This window comes from Python bivittatus, unplaced genomic scaffold (assembly GCF_059951505.1).
Source record: "Python bivittatus isolate LINGU-HERP-01145 unplaced genomic scaffold, Pbiv_v1 ctg000850_np1212, whole genome shotgun sequence".
Lineage (NCBI taxonomy): Eukaryota > Metazoa > Chordata > Lepidosauria > Squamata > Pythonidae > Python > Python bivittatus.
The window spans coordinates 43,157,897-43,177,120 of NW_028277112.1; the positions used below are offsets into that span (position 1 = coordinate 43,157,897).

General features: G+C 42.5%; 1 protein-coding gene across 1 annotated transcript in view; it reads right to left on the reverse strand.

Moving 5' to 3' along the window:
- SPATA6L (spermatogenesis associated 6 like) overlaps positions 1–19,224 on the reverse strand; it is a 34,966-nt gene that overhangs the window by 12,202 nt on the left and 3,540 nt on the right. The window contains exons 2-6 of the mRNA XM_088130066.1: positions 19,027–19,164; positions 15,608–15,656; positions 14,247–14,288; positions 7,042–7,166; positions 5,594–5,671 (exon numbers count right to left, since the gene is read on the reverse strand). Of these exons, the coding sequence (XP_087986192.1) occupies positions 5,594–5,671; positions 7,042–7,166; positions 14,247–14,288; positions 15,608–15,656; positions 19,027–19,164 (432 nt within the window). The remainder of the gene's footprint in view (positions 1–5,593; positions 5,672–7,041; positions 7,167–14,246; positions 14,289–15,607; positions 15,657–19,026; positions 19,165–19,224) is intronic.

Sequence of the window (19,224 nt, forward strand, 5' to 3'; positions counted from 1 at the left end):
GAACTGTTCACGCAGGAGGTGGAAAGTCCTAACAAACCCACAGTGTCCCGTAGTGTCCTCGGTGTGCCCTCTCCGGAGCACATCCACCCGGCAAGCTTCTGGAACGTAGAGCCTCCCCTTGTGCTCCCAGCAGGTCCCTTGTTTCGTCAGGGAGTCCTTGTTGTTTACTAACCAGGGGTCTCCCTCGCTCGCCTCTGCACAGCGCCGCCTCAGCTCCGGCTCGGCTCCCTTCCCCTGCTTCTCCCTTGAGGATTGGGCTCCGCCTTTCGCCTCCAGCTGGGTCGTCCTTGTTGGGTCTGTCAATTCGAGTGGCGGCTCCCTCAGTGTCCTACAACCTTCCAGGTTCCCCTGGCCACGGCCAGGTCCCAGTCTATCGCCGGTTGCTTCACTCACGCTTGGCGCGGACCAGTCAGCTCCCGGCGCCGCTCCTGCCCCCGCTCTTGATGCCAGTGTGATCGCCGCCTGCTTTGCCACGGGGCCCTCGGGTCCCGCTGCCACCGTCTCTGCTGTAGCCGACCCCTGCGTTGCTGTGGGGCCCTTTGTCGTTGATGCCACCGCCACCTCGGCGGTCTCTGACCCCTCTCGTTTGTTGGTCGCCCTCGGCGCCGTCCTCGTATTCGCCTGACGGGCGGTTGGTCGCCCGGGCCCCGCTGCTGTCGCTGCTGCGGCTTGCCGGCCCTCGGCTCTCCGTCGCGCAGTCGCCACCTCACCTAGCTCCGTGGGGTCCTCAGCTCCCGCGCCGCCTCCGCGGCTCGACCCGGCTTCCCCGGTGGTGCCGTCGAATCGCACCGTCTCTGCTGCCACGCTCTCTCGTGCGCTTGCCGCCTCGGCTCCTCTGCCGGTCCCCCTCGGCGCCGCCCTCGCCGCGTGTGCAGTTGGTTTCCCGGGCTCTATTGCTGCCGCTGCCGCAGCTCGCCAGCCCTCGGCTCGCCGTCGCCCAGCCGCCACCTCGCCGGGTTCTGTGGGGCCCCCTGTTCTCGTGCCACCTCCGCAGCTCGACCCCGTCTGCTCGGTGGTGCCGCCGAACCGCATCGTCTTGGCCACCCAATCGATGTGCGGGTTCTGGCGCGTAAGCCATGCCAGCCCCAGCACTAGTGCATGGCCGGCCCCCGGGGCAACTACTAAGCCTAGCTCCTCCCGGCTTGTCCCCACTGTCAAACCGACCGGCTCAGTGCGATACTGCGCCGGTTCCCCCCCTGCCGTCGATCCATCCAACTGGCTGAGTGCGAGGGGCTTCCTGAGTCTCCTCACGCTGAGCCCCAGCGCGGATGCCAGTACCGGGTGGATCAGGCAGTGGGTGCATCCCGAATCCAGCAAGGCATCGACTTTCGCCTCTGCTTCTGATCTCACCCCCTTGAGGTGGACCCTGATCCTCATGGGCGAGTAGCTTCTTCTGTCCCGCCCTTCCTCATGCTGCCACTCCGTTGGCTGCTCTGGGGTGCGCCTCAGCGTCGCCGGCCATCGCCTCCCGCTGGCTCACTCTCCCCTCCTCGCAGAGCCGGGCTTCCTCGTGAGCCAGCCGGCTCCGCTGCACACCGCTCCACTAGCTGCTGTCTCCTCCCAGGATCGGTCGGGGTCCCTTATAGCCGGGAATCGACGGCCCCCGTCCTTTGTGCAGCTCGCCAAGACCCCCTGCCTCGAGGGGCACTGCACCATCCGATGCCCCTTGCCTCCACACCGGTAGCAGGTCCCTGCAGTCTGCCGGGCGTTTCCAACCTCGATCCTCTGCCGTCGGCTCCTGCGTCTCGCCTCCGGTGCCGCCTCACTTTGGTCCGCTGTGGCTGGTATCGGGGCTCGCGCCTCTCGCTTCCCCGGGTCTCCGGCATCCCCCGCCGTCTCCACCAGCCAGCTCCACTTCACTAGAGCCTCCAGGTCGTCCCTACTGGGTGCTCCCCCCTGGATCTCTGAGTGGAGCCTGTCCTGCACAGGGAGATAGGTTAGTGGCTTGGGGCGCCCCAAGAGCTCGCTCCTTGAGCTCCTGAATCGGGGCGCTTCTGCTGGCCGCCGACCTCCCTTCGCGCTCCCCGTCAGGCTGACCACTTCTGCTAGCCTGGTCTCCACGCCGCCCTCTGCGGCTGCCCCAGCCGGGGCCCTGGGTCCGCCACTCCATGCCTCCCGCATGCCCGGTACAGCTGTCATCTGCTGCTGGAGGTCGCCCTCCAGCCCGTCCAGCCTCTCCTCCGGCTCCTGGCTCCCGGACCCTGCGCCGCTGCTCCCGGGAACCGCACGTCCCGTCAAGCCCTCTGGCTCCGTCCCGCTGCTGAGCGCCCGCTTGGGGCCCCGCGAACTGGCCGTGGTTGTGGGTCCCCTCTTCCTCACGCTAGGGACTGGAGTCATCTGCGCAACCTCTGGTCTAGGCTCCGTGCAGTTTCTTGAGGTCATATCCTCACTGCTGCCGTTATCGCCCGATTCCTTCTTCGCCTGCGACTCTGCCCCTGGGGCCTTGCCCCGCCGAAAGATGGTCTGCAACATCACTTGGACAGCATCCATCCGCTGCTCGATCTTGGCCTCCAGTCGGGTGAATCGTTCCTCAAGCTCTCGGGCCTCGGGTTCCGAGTCACTACTCGTCGCGACCCCCCATGCTGGCGACCCGTTGGGGCTCCTGCCCCCGCCGAACGACCACCCGTCCTCTGGCGCCCTCTTGGCTGTGTCCGTGCGCCATTCGCCCCGGACTGGTCCCGCCATCACGCCTTCGGATCTGGGCTCCTGGTAGCCCAGCTGGCACGCGGTTTCCCCATCGCTTGCCATCTCCTGGTGCCGTTAATCAATTCCTCTCCGGTCTTGGCTGCAGGGAAAGAAAGGTGAGCGCTCCTCGGTGTGTACCGGGTAGCACTCAATGTGAGTCCTGGCTTTATGTGAGATTTGCCCCGTTCGACAGAGAAACTCTCGTGACACGTGTGGTTCACAAAGAAGGTTTACTCATGCGTAACGTAGTAGTCACAAGCAGTGCCAGGACTGGCTTGGTACAATTGCATCACTTGTTATATTCCCCCCTTCCCGCGCTTTTTCCCGCCTCGCGATCACGTTGCTGCTGCGGATCATTGGCCCCCCCAATAATCCCCCTTGATTGTCCATGATGGCAGGTTCGGTCAGGGTCCATTGTCCTTGATGGGCAGTCCCCCCCGGCTTGGGTTGGTCCCTCCCCGTTACGTGCAAGCCCGCGGGTTCTGTGCTGCGCGCGATCTTGTTTCGCTGCCTGCGGCCCCGTTCATTGTTGGCTCGCGCCGTTATCAGTTTATAGTTAAAAGCTTCCGCTGCGGTTTTCCTGTTTGGCTGGGCGCAGGTGGCCCATTAATTAGCGGCACTTTCAGTTCCTCTTTCCCTCGCTAGCTGCCGCCGGTGGAGTTCGCTGGCTACGAGCTTCCCCGAAGCCCCGTGCTGACCGAACCTGACATAGCCTACAATCTTCCCTGCTAATGATGGAAACGGGCTGGTGACTAGTGCAACCTAAAGCAGCAGCAACAAATAAGCAGCAGGGCTGAACTGAATCTCTGCTTTTAGATTTGGCTAAGGAGTTATATCGAGCCCTAACAATGATCCATCAGAGCCACTGACTATGCAAAACCATAGCAAGAACATGATAGGCCATCCTATTTCTCAAATATGGAAAAATGCTAGCCAGTTAGGTGTAGGGGTTAAGGTGCTGGCCTAGAAACCAGGAGACTGTGAGTTCTAGGCCTCCCTTAGGCATGGAAGCCAGCTGGGGGACACTCTCTCTCAGCCCAACCCACCTCACAGGGTTGTGGGGGTAAGAGGAGGCAAAAGCATGATGTACGTTGCCTTGAGTTATACATAATAAAGGTGGGATATAAATACGACCTCAACAACATACCATATACACTTACAGATAAACCAAGAATTTTAGGTTCCAAAATACATTCAAAAAATTGAGTTTGGCTTATATACAGTAATACTTTTTAAAGTACCTGTATATATGTGCAGATTTTTAACCAAAATACCATGAAAAATGCTCCACCTGCAGATAAGCCAACTGTGAAAATTTAAAATGGAATCTGTTCTGGTAAACAACATTTATTGATGCAAAATATGAAAACAAATGAAGTCATTCATGATATATTGAAAAAAAACATAAAAATTTTGAGGGTCGGGTTATCTGTGGTTGGCACATTTTTCATGGCACTTTGGTTAAAAATTTGAGGGTTGGCTTATCCACAGATGGGCTTATCTGTGAGTATATACAACAACAACAACAACAACAACAACATGATGATGATGGTGATGATGCTTGGCAACTAAATACCTTCTGAAAATACAAATATTTGAGCTACTAGAATCTCAAATGCACACCTGAAGAGAAAAATTCATATTAACATGGGGAAATGTTTAGTTCTGAACTCTGACTGACCCCTCTCAAAAAACTTTTTAAAGTTTTTGAGCCTGTGTGAAAAATTTTTCCTGAGTGAAAAAAATAAAAATTGTGAGTTGCTCCTTTGCTCCTTCATTTTTTGTCATAGGGCCAGAAAGATAGATTGTTCATACTGAATTCTACCTGCAATCCAACATACAGAAGAATATGATCAAGGAATTGATTTTTAAAATTAAAAATAAATAAAAATTTTCATGGCAAACCATGGAATCAAATGACTGCGCAAGCCATTCTAAAGCACACAATATTCCGTTAACTTAATCTTGTTAAATCTATCAGCAGCTTCTTTGATACTCCATTGTGAAGAATGCTGTAGCAGTGAGGGGTGGGCCTTCAGCATTTCAGGGCTTCACTGATTCTGTGCCCTGAAGGCAGAAGCCCATTGGGTCTGCTTATTCTTAAGGTACAGGAATTCTGTTTATTTTAAAACTGTGCAGATGGGGCCATCCATCCCATTGCTTTTGTGATGTCTGGCAAACAAGACTTTTGTGAATCCTGGCTGCAAGCCTTGACATTGATAGCTAGCCACTCCACATGCCAGACAGGCGCAGGCACAGAATACACATACCCAAGTGAAGCACGACTCTTGGTCACATACAGAATCAGATTGTCCTAGTTCCTCTCTGCTGGAGATAGGAGCTGGAAAAAGCATGGGACGAACTTCTCCCCACAGACTCAGAGAAAAGTGTGAAACTTCCAGGGAAAAGGTTCTTATTGTATCCAAGAACTGCATTACTATACTTTTTCTTTCTTTTTTCTCTGTACGGTTAAGTTTTTTTTTTTTTTAATTTCTCTGATCAAGCTAGTGAATTCTGGCTAATTTCAAGTTCAAAGGAGGTGGAGTTGAACTTACAGTAGGGAGGGTCACTTGAAACTCAAAACACTTCCGGAATGATCAGACGTGTGTTAGAAAACTTCTGATAAAGTCAGAAATACCTGTTTTGAACTTGGAACAGTGCATTTGGAACTTGAAATCAAGTGTTTCTAGAAGACAAACTTCTAATTTTATTATTTTCAGATAATACCAGTAAGCTTCCTTGTTTATCATTGCTCTTTTTTATGACTGCATTGTGGATTTAACTGTTTTTAATAGAACATTTAAAACATATAATACATTATATTAAGTGTAGAGATGAAATAAGGAAAAAAATAGATTTGAGCAAATGCATTTGCCTCTAAAAGTGACCATTTATTAAAATTACTTACCCAATACCACTTTCTGGAAAGAAGCGGAAGCTCTGTAATAGTTGTTCTTGTTGAAAATTCTAATTTTGGTGCAATGCCCTTTAAACATTTTTAACATCAGGAATTAATATAAATACATGCAGAACAAGATAACATATGAAAGTACTATATGAAATTGCAATTGCATATTTTTCATTAATTTGAAGAACATCAGGTAAAAAAGATAGATGTGAATTTAAATTAACAGTTAATGTGTGCACATGCTTACAAGTTACTTCAAATAAGCATGCAAAGGTTGCATCATAAACTTACCAGTTGCCCCCAAGTAATATTTTTTATTCACAACTCAGATTCTATGCCAAGCTATCATATCATTTGAGTTATCTCAGGTAACAGCAACATAAGGGTTGATTACTTAGTTTGATTTACATGTGTGTGTTCTAATTTCAAATAATGCTGAATCAGTTTCTAACTTTACATATACTCTATTTCCTTCCAGGAGAAGGGAGCAAATAGTCTGCCAGACCTACTTAGTTATTATAAATGCCTACTTTAGATAAACCCCGGCACAGAGATGTTTGGGGAGGGGAGTTGTCAAAACGTTGGTGACCATGGCTGCCATCTTGGCTTTTTTAAACCCCCACCCCCATGCCCCTGGTCTAGCATCAATGTTCAGGTTGTCCTATCCTGAATCTGTGGTATTGATTTTTCTCCCTCACGGCCCCCAAGATCACTATTGCTGTTTCCCAACACTAATTTCAATTTTGAAAAATAAAAGACAATTTCAATATTTAACAAGAATTAAATACATATTCAATAAGGAATTAACAAATGTAGAGGAGTTCTCTGTCAACAGCTTTATCAGATTATAATAAAGATGAAAGATTAGAGAGAATACTTGCAAAGTTTCAATATATTTCTTTATAAAAAAAATCATATGAGTTGGCAAAAGTTGAGGGAGCAAACCCAACAATTTCCATCTAGGAAATCTCTACTATCACCTTTCACAATTCTGGGTTGTCTAGATGACTGCTGAGAATTATGGGATTTTAAATCTGGCCCATTTCAAGGATACTAGATTGGATGAAGGCTACACTAGCACATAAGACCCAAAAAAAACCATACCCAAACTTTGGCACATGCCTGTCACTTAAAAAATGATCCAAATTCCAGGTAAAAGATTAAGCTTTTCCAATACCTTGTAATGGTTTATAACTAACTTACTAACTACTGTTTTTATTATGTCAACCGAAGCTATCACTGTAGTACATTTTACCCTTTGAACGGTCATAATGATTTTACTATAAAGGAACTATTTGTGCTTTGAAGAGCTTTTAACTGGCATCAGTAAATTGTGTTAATAAATAAAGAGGTAAAAGTTGACAAATCAAATAATTCATGTCAAGATCAGGTTACTGAGCAGACATTTCTGTCTTTGGTATATGTAATCTCATTTCATACCAACATACCGGGAAAGAAGAATGAACATTCATTAATAGCTCTCGATCCACTCCAGGATATGAAGGAGTCAGCTTTGGCTCAGGAAACAGAAAATATCGAGTGTTTGTTTCATAAAATGCCAGCTCTTTTCCATCTGAATATTAAAAAGAGAATTGTGACCAACGGAATAAGTCTGACCAATGGAACATACAATCTCATCATATTGTATCTCAGAAAAATAAGTAATTGCACTGTTCTCCATGACACATTCTGTCCCACAGCATACAACAAATAGGTTACATTCACACATAGTAGAAAGCATTGGATCCTGGCTTCTTCAGCCAAATGGAAACAAGCAAAATGTTCACATGTGCAACTGTTTCTTCTTTACATGAGCAGATAAACCAACCCAACAGGGAGAGCTTTGCATGATGAACAAACCCTATATTGTTTCCAAGTGGGCCAGGACTATAAAGTAGTTTTAAAACAGAGTTTGTTATTGGCTTACAAATTGTGGTTTGCTTAGGTACAATAACCCCAAATCCCCTGTTCAAACATCATGGTAAACTATTTGAAAAAGGGTTTGTACCAACAGACAGCTGATAAACGCAATGATTTCATACACCAGAATTCCTAGCTTATGTATAGCGTGCAAGGGCTTTGCATTAAATCCCAGGGATCATAAAAACAACTTTTAAAAGCACAAGAATGTCCAGCTGCTGTACAGAGACCTTTCTAACTGAGATCCGAGCACATATCACATTATTCATCCAATGATGACTTCAGTGATAATAGTTGAAATGTGCTGCTGAACCATATTGGGATCACTACTGGGGGGGGGGAAGGGGGGGAAAATGTCATTCAATAAAACCTTTCTTCCATTGATGATCTTTTTCCTTTTTTTTTTTTCTCCAAGAAACCACTTCAGTGTTCTCAGGTAGGCAAGAACAATGCTTTCCACATTTCTCTCTTGGGTTATAATAGAGTTTAGGACCACAAACCCATCTAAAGCAGCTCCAGAATTCACTCTATACAGGTAGTTCTCATTTAGTGACCACAATTGGGACTGGCAACTCAGTCATTAAGCAAAGCGGTTGCTAAGTGAAAAATCATGCGACTGCAACAGTGCTTGCGATTTTACACAGGACAAGACAAAGCTACTAACTGACTGTAATGGCGAACACATGACTGAGAGAGAGATGCTGAGAGTGTTGTAAATGTGAGGATTGGTTGCAAAGTTACTTTTTCATCACCATCGTAACTGTGAATGGTTGCTGTCTGAAGCAGTTGCTAAACAAGGATTACCTGTACGTCCTGCAAGGGCAGAGGGATCTGCAGGGTGGAGGTAAAAAAACTCAAGGTGGTGGCTATACCCACATGATCAATGATGGGAAAAAGGGGCAAGACTTCAAACTACATATTTGTAGTTGCCCTCCTGACTGTTTTAACCCCATCCCCCACAGATGCACCTCTGCAAAGGCCAATCACCAGTCTCTAAGAGTGCTAACCTGACTAGAAGCCCACCACAACTGGTCAGAAAAGGAGCTGGATTTTGTCCTGCCATTTGCACAAAATGAAATATTCAGGAGCAGGGCAAATACAGTTAGCTGTCAGTGAAACAGTGTTCTTCACTGGAGATTAAGGAGGGCCTCTCACTTCAGAAGCATAAGCACATGTTTCAGATGCAGTGAAGCAAGTTACTAATTGCATTGATATAATTTAAACCTAGCCATAGGAAAAATGGATAAATATAGCACATGCTATTGTTTCTTATTGTAAAATATGTCATTTTTCTCAGTGACATGGGATTTAATTTTCCATTCTCCCTGTCCTCTGGGATGCATCATTATTATATATAATTGCATTTGACCCTTTCATTATCTTGAAGCATGTGGTATCACCAGAAAGTATTGTCTGTCCACTTTCATGCGTTTTGTCAGCAAGGGTTTATTTTTAGATTTCAATACCAAAGCAAAGACATTTCATTTGGGAATGGCAAGATTCACAGCAACGTCCAAAATCCAGTTACTGGAGATGGAGGCTTAGCAATGCAAACGTATACAAGTCTCCTCCAAAATAAGTTCCACTGAGTTCACATAATTGTATATACAATAGTACCCAAATGGTTGAAATACACAAATGTAAAAACATGTTCAAACCTCAAAGGTTTCAAGAATACACAGGGTCTATTGTGATTATTCCTATACCTCATAATAACCCAAAATTACATGTTTTCTTGAGAAATAGCCACATGTGATATAACCACGGCATGAGAGAATGCAGAAGAATAGCCATTCTATTCTCGATACATGGGTGCATCTGTCTGTGAACTCCAAATACTCATGTTTTGTTTATCTTATCACAAGAGTCTCTTTGTGGCCTGTGTTGTTGTATCTCATTGGTCTAAATAAAAAGGGGAAGAGGCTTTAAATATGGGTCATTCAGCAATCGTTGCAATGGAAGTACCATCAGAACAGTGAGGATCCCTTTCTTATAGGCTGGTCATTCTAGAATTTGTGGGGAAAGTGCCTGATAGCTCCTTCTCAAAAGCCAACAATATGGCTTGGAATTAATTGATTTGTTAAGATAATTGCCACTGATTTGGCTACCATGGTATAATAATTAATGTCTATAATTTGGGGGAAAAAAACCCTGAAGTTATGCTTCCCTCTGTAATGAAAACTTGGCTTAATGTTGCAAAACTAGAATGTGATGCCATCTTTAGCTCTTGGCTGATTAGCCTGAAGTACCACATTCTATTTATGGATGATGACTATAAAAATTCAATGTCAAACTGCCCTGTTAATTTGTAGACAACTTTCAAAATCATATCTCAGCAAAGAACATATAATATTAAGAGCCTGTTCACCATTGTTATACTCCTTTTATTCTCTGTTTCTTGGCCACTAGTTTTAGGAAGCTTATGAGAGGCTAAAGTGATCAATATCAAGAATGATTAATATACAATTATCATATTCTGGGAATATTGGTTGTTTTCCAGTAAAAATTATCAACATTGGATACATTTATTAGAGAAATATGTTTGTACTACTTTATGAAAATCGCCATTATAGTATATAGTAGCTACATGTACCTATTTTCAATATTACCTACAGCCCTTCCTAGATAAAAACAGCCAGTACATGGTGATTCATACTATAATAACCTTGCCTCTTGACCTCTGGAATGTACTCCACAAGGATTGCCTTAGTTAGATGGTCTGGAACTTCAGTTGGTGCAGAATATTGCTGACTTGTTACTGAGCAGTGTGCAAGATAAATCTGGATCTACTGAAGAAACCTTAAGATATGAAAGTAAAAATGGTGCAAGCAGACAGTGAAGAATCTAAGTGTTGTGATGATGTCCCGAGCTTGATCTCAGGAGTTCCAAATCATTATGTCCACACAGTGAGTGATATCGGGGAGACTGGAACAAATCCCCATTATGGATAACATGTTTGCTATCATGTTAGTGAACAAATAACCTATTCACTGTTAACTGGATTGTGGGTCCGCTTGCAATGTGCTACTAGTCTTCTGTTCCTATAAATAGCATGCTATTAAGTACTCTTTATGTATAATAGGAGTACTCTAAAAACAGCAGATAAAGGTAGAATTAAGATTCCAAATTTAAACATGAACTCCTAAATGTATTATTTTGGAGGGTGAGAATTCAGACCATTGTTAGGGAACAGAGAGGTGCAGGTCAATATTGCTTGCATTGCTTCACCTTTCCCAGGTCCAGCTTGTGGACCCTCCACTTTCAGCAAGTGTCCAGTATAAGGCACTTATTTCAGTCTTAGCTGAATTTTATTAGGATTCCATTTATCGTGCCACTCTAAGAGAGGAAACTTTATTGTCATAGTCTACTACTGTTTCTGTTTCAGTATTTACTTCTCCAGTAATGAAGATGGCAGCTATAATTACTTTTGTGCCTGAAATGTGCTCCTCTTCTTGATTTAATTTTCACTGAAATGCATCTGGGCTTGACTGCTCTCCGTTTCAAGACTGGCTAGTAGCTTGATTCCTTGCCCAACTCATTATGCTGAAATCACGTTTAAAATTATATACAGATAAAATCTTAGTGCTAGATAGTCACATACTATGATGTCAATGATGGATAGTAAATAAGAGCTCCACTTTTAATGGTTGTTCAAAGACTTGGGTCTATATAGATGTCGTTTTCTAGAGGATGTTCAAACAATAAACAAGTTGCTGCTCTAAGTGTTGGTTTTATTGGGACAATTATGTCTTTATCTTATAAGCTGAGTAGTTCCTGCTTTAGCAGTTTTACAAGTACCACAGGGGCCCTCTGTTTAGTGATCCTTACTGGTTCCATATTAGAATACAGGCAGTCCATGGGTTTCAACCCTGATTGCTCATTGGAAGGATCGATAATGAAGCTCAAGCTCAGATATTTTGGTCACCTAATGCGAAGAGAGATCTCTTTGGAGAAGACCCTGATGCTGGGAAAGATTGAAGGCAAAAGGAGAAGAGGACGGCAGAGGATGAGATGGTTAGATAGCATCACTGAAGCAATGAGCATGAAACTGAGCAAACTCAGGGAGGCAGTGAAGGACAGGAAGGCCTGGCGCAATATGGTTCAAGGGGTCACGAAGAGTCGGACACGACTTAACGACTAAACAACAACAAAAGTCCATGGGTTAAGAACGAGTTCCATTCCTAAGTCTGTCTTTAACTCGAATTTGTATATAAGCCAGAACTTGTACTTAAAAATAGGCTGCCTATTATTAAAAATGGCGGACGGCGTTCTCCTTCCTGTTGCACTGTTGACAGGCAATGCCAATATGAAAGACCATAGATGAAGATAAAGCTTTACAGAGGGCCAGACATTGGATAAATGGCCAGACTATGTATGAGCTTAGTGTCCAAGATGGGATCTTGTTCAGGGGCAATGAGGCTATTATTCTTGAGGTCTTGCAGTTGGACATAATTAAAAGAATGCACACCTTCCACAAAGGTGTTGATAGCTGCTTGTGGAGCACACAAGAATATGAATCTTAGCCTGACACAAATGCCCAGATGAAAACATGGAACACTTGGTATTTGCAAATCACTGAATTAGTCTATTAGACTACAATTAGACAGTTAGTCTAATTGTAGATTATTTTTCTAATTTTGGGGAGAAAGACCTGTGTCAAATACCAGGTCACAAGTAATCGTAAGAGTTGTTTCACCCACTGTGTAATAGCTGATGTAACAGTCTTGAATAATAAGCCACAATTTACATATATCTGAGGAATTTAATGCTTTCCAGACATAGTGGGAATCACATTTTCAAACTACTTCACCTGCTTATTCCCACAGCAATGAAAAAGCACATTAAGATAGGATTAGGATAACAATAACAAAGAAAGCCAAGAAAGCTGCAGCTAATCTATACCAAGTCTTCTTTGAACATTTTACATGCTTTCACAGGGCTTAGATCAGAGTCTGACTCAAGGACTAATGGGCTGGTGAACTAAGATCTTGCAAACATCAGAGGGCCATAACAAAGAACCTGGATTTTAGCTGAGCAGAAAGTAAGACACAGTCAATATTATAACATATTAAGTGTCTTTCTGCCTTATGAGCAAACGGGCCAGTAGAGATATATCCAGCAAAGAGATAGCAGAAAGAATGAAAGATATCAAAAATCCATTGACACTCATTTATGGAAACATCAGAGACAAATTCTGAGGTAGAATCATAGGCAATTGTGAAGCCACAGCTTATCTACTGCTGATGTGGGATCAGGATGATGGAGAATGATCCCCCAAAAGGATATTTTCCTGCTTGATCCATAACATGTAGTAGGCCCTGACATTCAAAACCCAGTCATCAAGACTGGAGATTTCAGGGCCAGAAAAGATCAGCTCAACTACTTTTGGCTGTTAGCAATCTCAACATTGCTAGGAAAGGTTAACCTTTCCTACTGTGCCATACAGTAGAACTTTGGCTGAGTTACTTCTGTAAAGATGGTGTTTAATTTCATGAGGGCATATAAAGAAATTTTGAAAATATAATTAGATAGGAACATTACAGTTAGAAATAATGTTTTTGTTAAAGTGGTAGAAGGAAGGATATGACAGTATGGGTAGAACCAAATGAAAAGAGGTAGAGAAGCAGACAGGAAGACTAAGAGGACTAAGTCTTTGCTCAGAAGGCCTATTCTGCCACCCTGTGTTCACTTCCAAGAAAGGTATAACACAGAGAAAGCATAGCTGCTTCCCTGAACTTTAAATTATTGCACTATCTGGGAACTTATTTTGCCCAGGATGATCTCCAATTCTGGGGACCAATGAATACATTAGAAATTTTGAGAACATTTAATGGCTGGAAGGTAATGCCTATTCCCTAAATGGGTGTTGTGGTAGGGTAGAGATGGCCAGTCACAAAACACTAATTTCATAGTAAGCAAAATCTCAATATAAAGCCAATGTAGATGTCTGAGTTCTCAAACCCAAAGCAATTCTTAGTATCTTCATTAATAGGAATATCACTCCTAAATCAATTTTCCAAACAGACCCTACAAAATAAAGATACAAATACTACATACTACACACAGCAAACTCACAGAAATGCACTCAGAATATTTGTTCCCACACAGAAACAATTCACCATCCTTCTACCATGCTTTCTTCTCCAATTTTCTCAGGATTCTACCCCTCCCTTAACAACCATTTCAGTATTTCCCTTCCATAGCCTTAAAACCTTTGCATCCCCGTGATTATGTCCCCCACTCTAAAACTGTCACAGTTGCCCCAGTAACCATCATTTTTGTTGGTCCCAGGTTCCCAGGCAAAGTTGGCTGTTCCTGTTCTGTCTTTTAGTTTTAAGAGAGATCCAGAATGGATTTCAATACCAATCACAGGTCTCCAGTCACTATCATTTTCCAACTATGCTAGGGGCATCCTAGAAAAATAAGCACTGTGGCTGAAGAGTTGACATTTGTCTCTGAAACATGCACCAAACTGTTAGATTAAAAAAGAAGCTTTAATGAAGAAGAAAGTATGAGCTTCACAGATTTCTGTGGAAATAATACTTTTCATATATAAGTTTCATACTGGGAAACCTCAGCATGTATAACTTCCATCCAAGATCATCTCGTTCATAACTAATACTAGTGATAAATATGGCAACACCAGAGATCAAAAAGCTCACTTCAACATCTCTTTAAATAGTAATTCTTCCACTGCAGGATATATGAAGTTGAAAAAATATTTTTCATTTACCTGAAGGTATCAGTTCAGATAATCGAAACTTTGTCATGTTTTCTGAAAATGACAGATCAAACATGTTATTCATGATAGCGAAGCAAATATAACAGTTCTGTGCAAAAGTGCTGAAGTCTCTAGACCCTAAGAGACACATATTCTTAGATCTTCATATGGTGTTCCCCATCTGTTAGTCTTCAAGGGTCTCCCTTTCATTTTAGTTCACTTTAATGAATGATAAATACTGAAAACACACTCAAGATATCCAAATAAGACTTCTTCCATCTATTAGCATTCTAATCTGTTATGGGAGGGGAATAAAAGGCCTTTCTTGAAATATTCATAAACCATACATGGTCTTCATACTTGTCCCTGAACATCACAAACAAGAAGGAAATACAAAAAAACAGCACATAGCAACTTTTTTTTCTTTACATTCTATTTTTTTTAAAACTATATTTCCAACTGTGATTTCATTATGCAAACCAGGTCCTGAAACTATGGTTTGATCTTTGTGTGATCTCATTATTAATAATTTAATCAAATCCATCGTCCAAGCTCAAATGGCATTGGGAACTGCTTAATTTAAACGTTAAAAAGTCTGCTTTTGATCCTGTGTATTGCCACACAAGAAGAGAAAAAAGGGAAAGACTTCATAAGACCTAAGCTTTGGCACACAATAGGAAAATGATTTTTCATGATGTCTGAACCAGATCATTGGCTATATCTCTGGCTATATCTTGTGATAATGCCTATAGCACCTTCAATCAGGTCCAGTTTGGTGAACTGGCTTACATATTCTCTCAACCCATGAGTTGAGAACAGAGTTAGAACTGACTGGCTATTTCCAAGGTGTCAGGGGAGGGGGCGGGGAATGATGAAACAAGCATTGCACCATCACAATGCACCTTCTGCCCCTTTTGTATATGTGTTGTGACACTGCAAGAGCTATCAGGCCAATCACTACACAATTACTGAAAAACAGATGTGAATAAATGACCAGAGAGTCTTTGCAGAGCAGAATTTCAAAACTATCCTTTTATGTTAAATAATACTGATAGCAAATACATGTTTACTCATTTATTCAGGTTTGTATATCTAGAGTAATCCCCTAAGTACATTTAAGAACCATTGAATTAGAATGTTGGGATCTCCTCACCTCTGTTGTTTTACTAATTGTGTAGTAACTGGCCTGATAGCTCTTGTAATTCAGCAAATTAATTTTGCATCTTCTAGATCTCTCCTAATATCTCATTATTTTTATAATGTTTTAATATATTTAACTTTTTAAAAAGAAACTTATATAATTCTGGTCACTGACCATTCTGAAAGCAATCTGTTTTACATGTAAGAGAAGGAATATATTTTGAGAGACTTACTTTCTAGCAGTTCTACAACAATAATAGGATCTGTAGCATCTTCAAATACCTACAAGAATAGAAGCAAAAAAAAAAAAAGGACAATAGTAAAACTATTAGAAATAGCAATTTGTTCAAGAAAACTTTATCTGATTAATATTAATCCTTTCAGACTTTATTTATTCAATTCATTAAAATTAAATAAACATAAATATTAACAAAGTGTCAATACAGAACCTTTCGTCCTAATGAAGGAAATCCAAAATACCCTTCAGTGTCATCAATCAGATAAAATAACAATTGCTAAATAACATAGTCTGAATTACTAAGTTTGATTCTGGCTTGCAGATATTGTGATAGGAATTTGCCCTCATTAAACATTAAAATAAACTACGGTTAATTCCTATTCATAAAGCATGTCAGCATCCTAAAACGAACCACCAAAATAGCCATATTACATGACAACCTTTGCGTGATGGGTGGAAAGCAAGACCTTTGGCCAAAGTTGAGCCATCTAAAAAGAGAGTGAGAGTGTTTACTCACTTTGAAAAGGACTGGCTCTGAGGACACAGTTTTTGCCTCCTGCTCTCATCCTGCCTCCCTCAAAAACTGATGGAGATGGGAGGGGTACTGGGCAAGCAGCTGCCGCATCACTGCAGGAGCCACTGGGTAGCCTGAGGCAGAAAGCGGCACCAGAGAGCTCCCACAGCAGCCTCTGAGGCCCAAACGCATTCTAGAAAAATGAGGGTGGCAATCACTATACAGATGTCTTACCTGATATTTATATTCAGCGAGCAGAATTTTGAACGACACTCACTTGAAATGTTTACCAAAAAACACTGCAAGCCCTGGATTCCAACAAAGGGCCCAAAGACATCTGCAGGGGAGGGGTTAAAAAATTCAAGATGGCAGCCATGACCTCATGTTCAAAGTCCCAGCTCTTTTTTACTTATATTGCTCACACAACATACATAAAACCGGGGTGGGGCTTTGATCACATAGTTGGTGCCACCATCTTGAATTTTTGATTCCCCCTCCCCGCAGACACTCCTATTTGAGGCCCACTGAAAATTCCTTTGGTGCCTGCTAAGCTCTGTGTCCCATGTGATTTTATTTTCATTATTCTACCTTTAGAAAAATGGGATGGTAACATACTACAAAGCAAAACATCATCCTCAAGCATTATCTGCATGTTTGGCAATGCCAGCAGGCCCCAGGTAGAACCCCAAGGCTTCCTTTTAGTAAATAAGAATGTCCATAACTTTGTTTGGAAATGCACCTTCCTACCCAGAAAAAAGGAACAAGGTAAGTTGAGCCAGTGGGGATCACCTTGTGAGGCTTGATGGAGTAGTGGGAGCAACTTTAGCAGTTTTTCTTCTGGTAAATTGGCCTACTGTGGGAATCATGGCAGCTGCTTGGTAAAATTGCCAGTTACAACCCTTAAAATCCAAAATATGTCCTCCATTACAGAAAGGTTGGGAACTTTTGTGGTCCTATCTTTTTAGCGAGTGCACTGATTTTAGGAAGTGTCTCTTATTTCATACTATCATTATGTTATAGAGCATACTTTACTCAACCCCATACTATTGATAGTTTGCAGTTCCACAGGATTCTTTTCCATCTCCAGTCTATTCAATGAATGAAATTGCTGAATAAAATCATCTGGAGATTTAGACAGCAGTGACACCTTGCTACCTTTTTTCATGAAATCCAGACAAAAGGGCTTAATCAGTTTCTGCCCAAAGTAATCACCTGAGTAAGACTATGAACTGAAGTTAATTCCTGATGAAATGGAGGTAGCATTAGTCTAGATGAGGGATGTCCAACTTATTCTGAATGAAACTGCATCCTCAAAAGGATCAGGCTCATAACCTAAGGCAGTGTTTCTCAACCTTGGCAACCTTGAATGTGTGGACTTCAACTCCCAGCATGCTGGCTGGGGAATTCTGAGAGTTGAAGTCCATACATCTGAAAACTGCCAAGGCTGAGAAACACTGCACTAGGGGACTGGTAGACATGTTTATTATTAAAGGCTCAGGTATTTTCTGAGTCACGGAGTGCCCTTTACCATTTTAGGCTGATATACCAGTTACAAACTTGCTAGGATAGATACTGCTAACTTCAATACTCCATGCTACAGATCTCCTATTTAGATCACTACAATATGTTTTACATGGGGTTGCTTTTGAAGATGACCCAAATATTTCACTATTTCAAAATATAGTGGCTAAGACTCACTGAAACTGAGTGTTACTACATAATATCCCCATATGGCATCATCTTCACCAGTTCCCATCTTGATTCCAGACCCAACTGAAAGTACTTTACCTATGAAGCCAGTTTGGGACCATTCTCTTGTATATTCCTACCTGAGCCTTTACATCTTCAGTGGAAGCCCTGTTCCAAATGTTCTTAAGAACCGAATTGCAGTGCACTGCTACTGAAATTTGGCCTTTTCAATGGCGACATCCAGCAACTCTCCCCAGAGATGTCTCCCTACTGCTTATACCATTATCCTTTTGGCAACAGGCAAAAAACGTTCTATTTTAATTCTCTTATGTTTTTGCAAATAGTACAGTATTTTTTAGGCCATGGATGTAAGATCACCATAGAGGTAATTTTCAGATACAGAGATTAAAAAGATCCCCCGAGTTTATTTTTATTTTAGTCACCCTAATTTACTCTTGACTGTGCTTTTTTAAAAAAATGACTGGTTTAACTGCTTTTTATGTATTCTTGTGTTTTTATTGTACATCACCCTGACAGCATTTAGTAAAGGGTAAAAATGGTAGAAATTAAATACATACATTTCCACCATGGCTAATCCCCTTCTGCACAATCAACCTTTGCAAAGTGCAGAAAAAGAGTAAGAAGCAAAAGATATCAAAGACTGGGGATAAGAGAAAAGCCAAGGAAATCCAACCTAATCCATTTTATGCCTACACCATTCACTGTGCCTTTCCCTTCTTTTCAATCTTTGCAAACCAACTTTGTATCTTAAGAAAAAAATCTACCTATGTACTAGATGTGCAAAATAGATTTGAAAATATTCACACATCCCACATGATTATAGCAGGTGAATACGTTTCTACTAGGCAGAGAATAGGTTTCTACTAGGCATTAAGAGAAACTTCCTAATGCGAGAGTTATTCAACATTTTAATCGAACTGCCTTAAAATAAGGCAGATACTCTTTAAGAGACAGCTGGACATCTGCCAGAGATGTTGTCATTGTCCTTTGCATTACAGATCTTGTCTTGACAAGGGGTTGGGTGGGACAGATGTTCTCCTAGGGCCTTCCAACAAGACAGCTTCTTGGCTGTCTTGCTTGTGATCTTCCAAGAGATATTTTTCATACCTTTGGTTTGATTTAAACAGTGCTTATACTCAAATAAGAAACAAGGCCATGATATTGGCAGTTTCTGTTTCTTTTTAGCATACCTTTTCAAACCACATTTTCTCATGGAACAAGAGAGGGAAGACTGGAGGAAGGCAGTCTGTCTCCTTGCACTGACCCAGAATACAAACACTGAGATAAACATCGTTCTTCTCTGTCAAATACACACCAGGACAAGATATCTTTGATTAAAATGAAAAAGAAAAAGAGATTACAATAATCACGCAGTGGTCAGGGTGCTC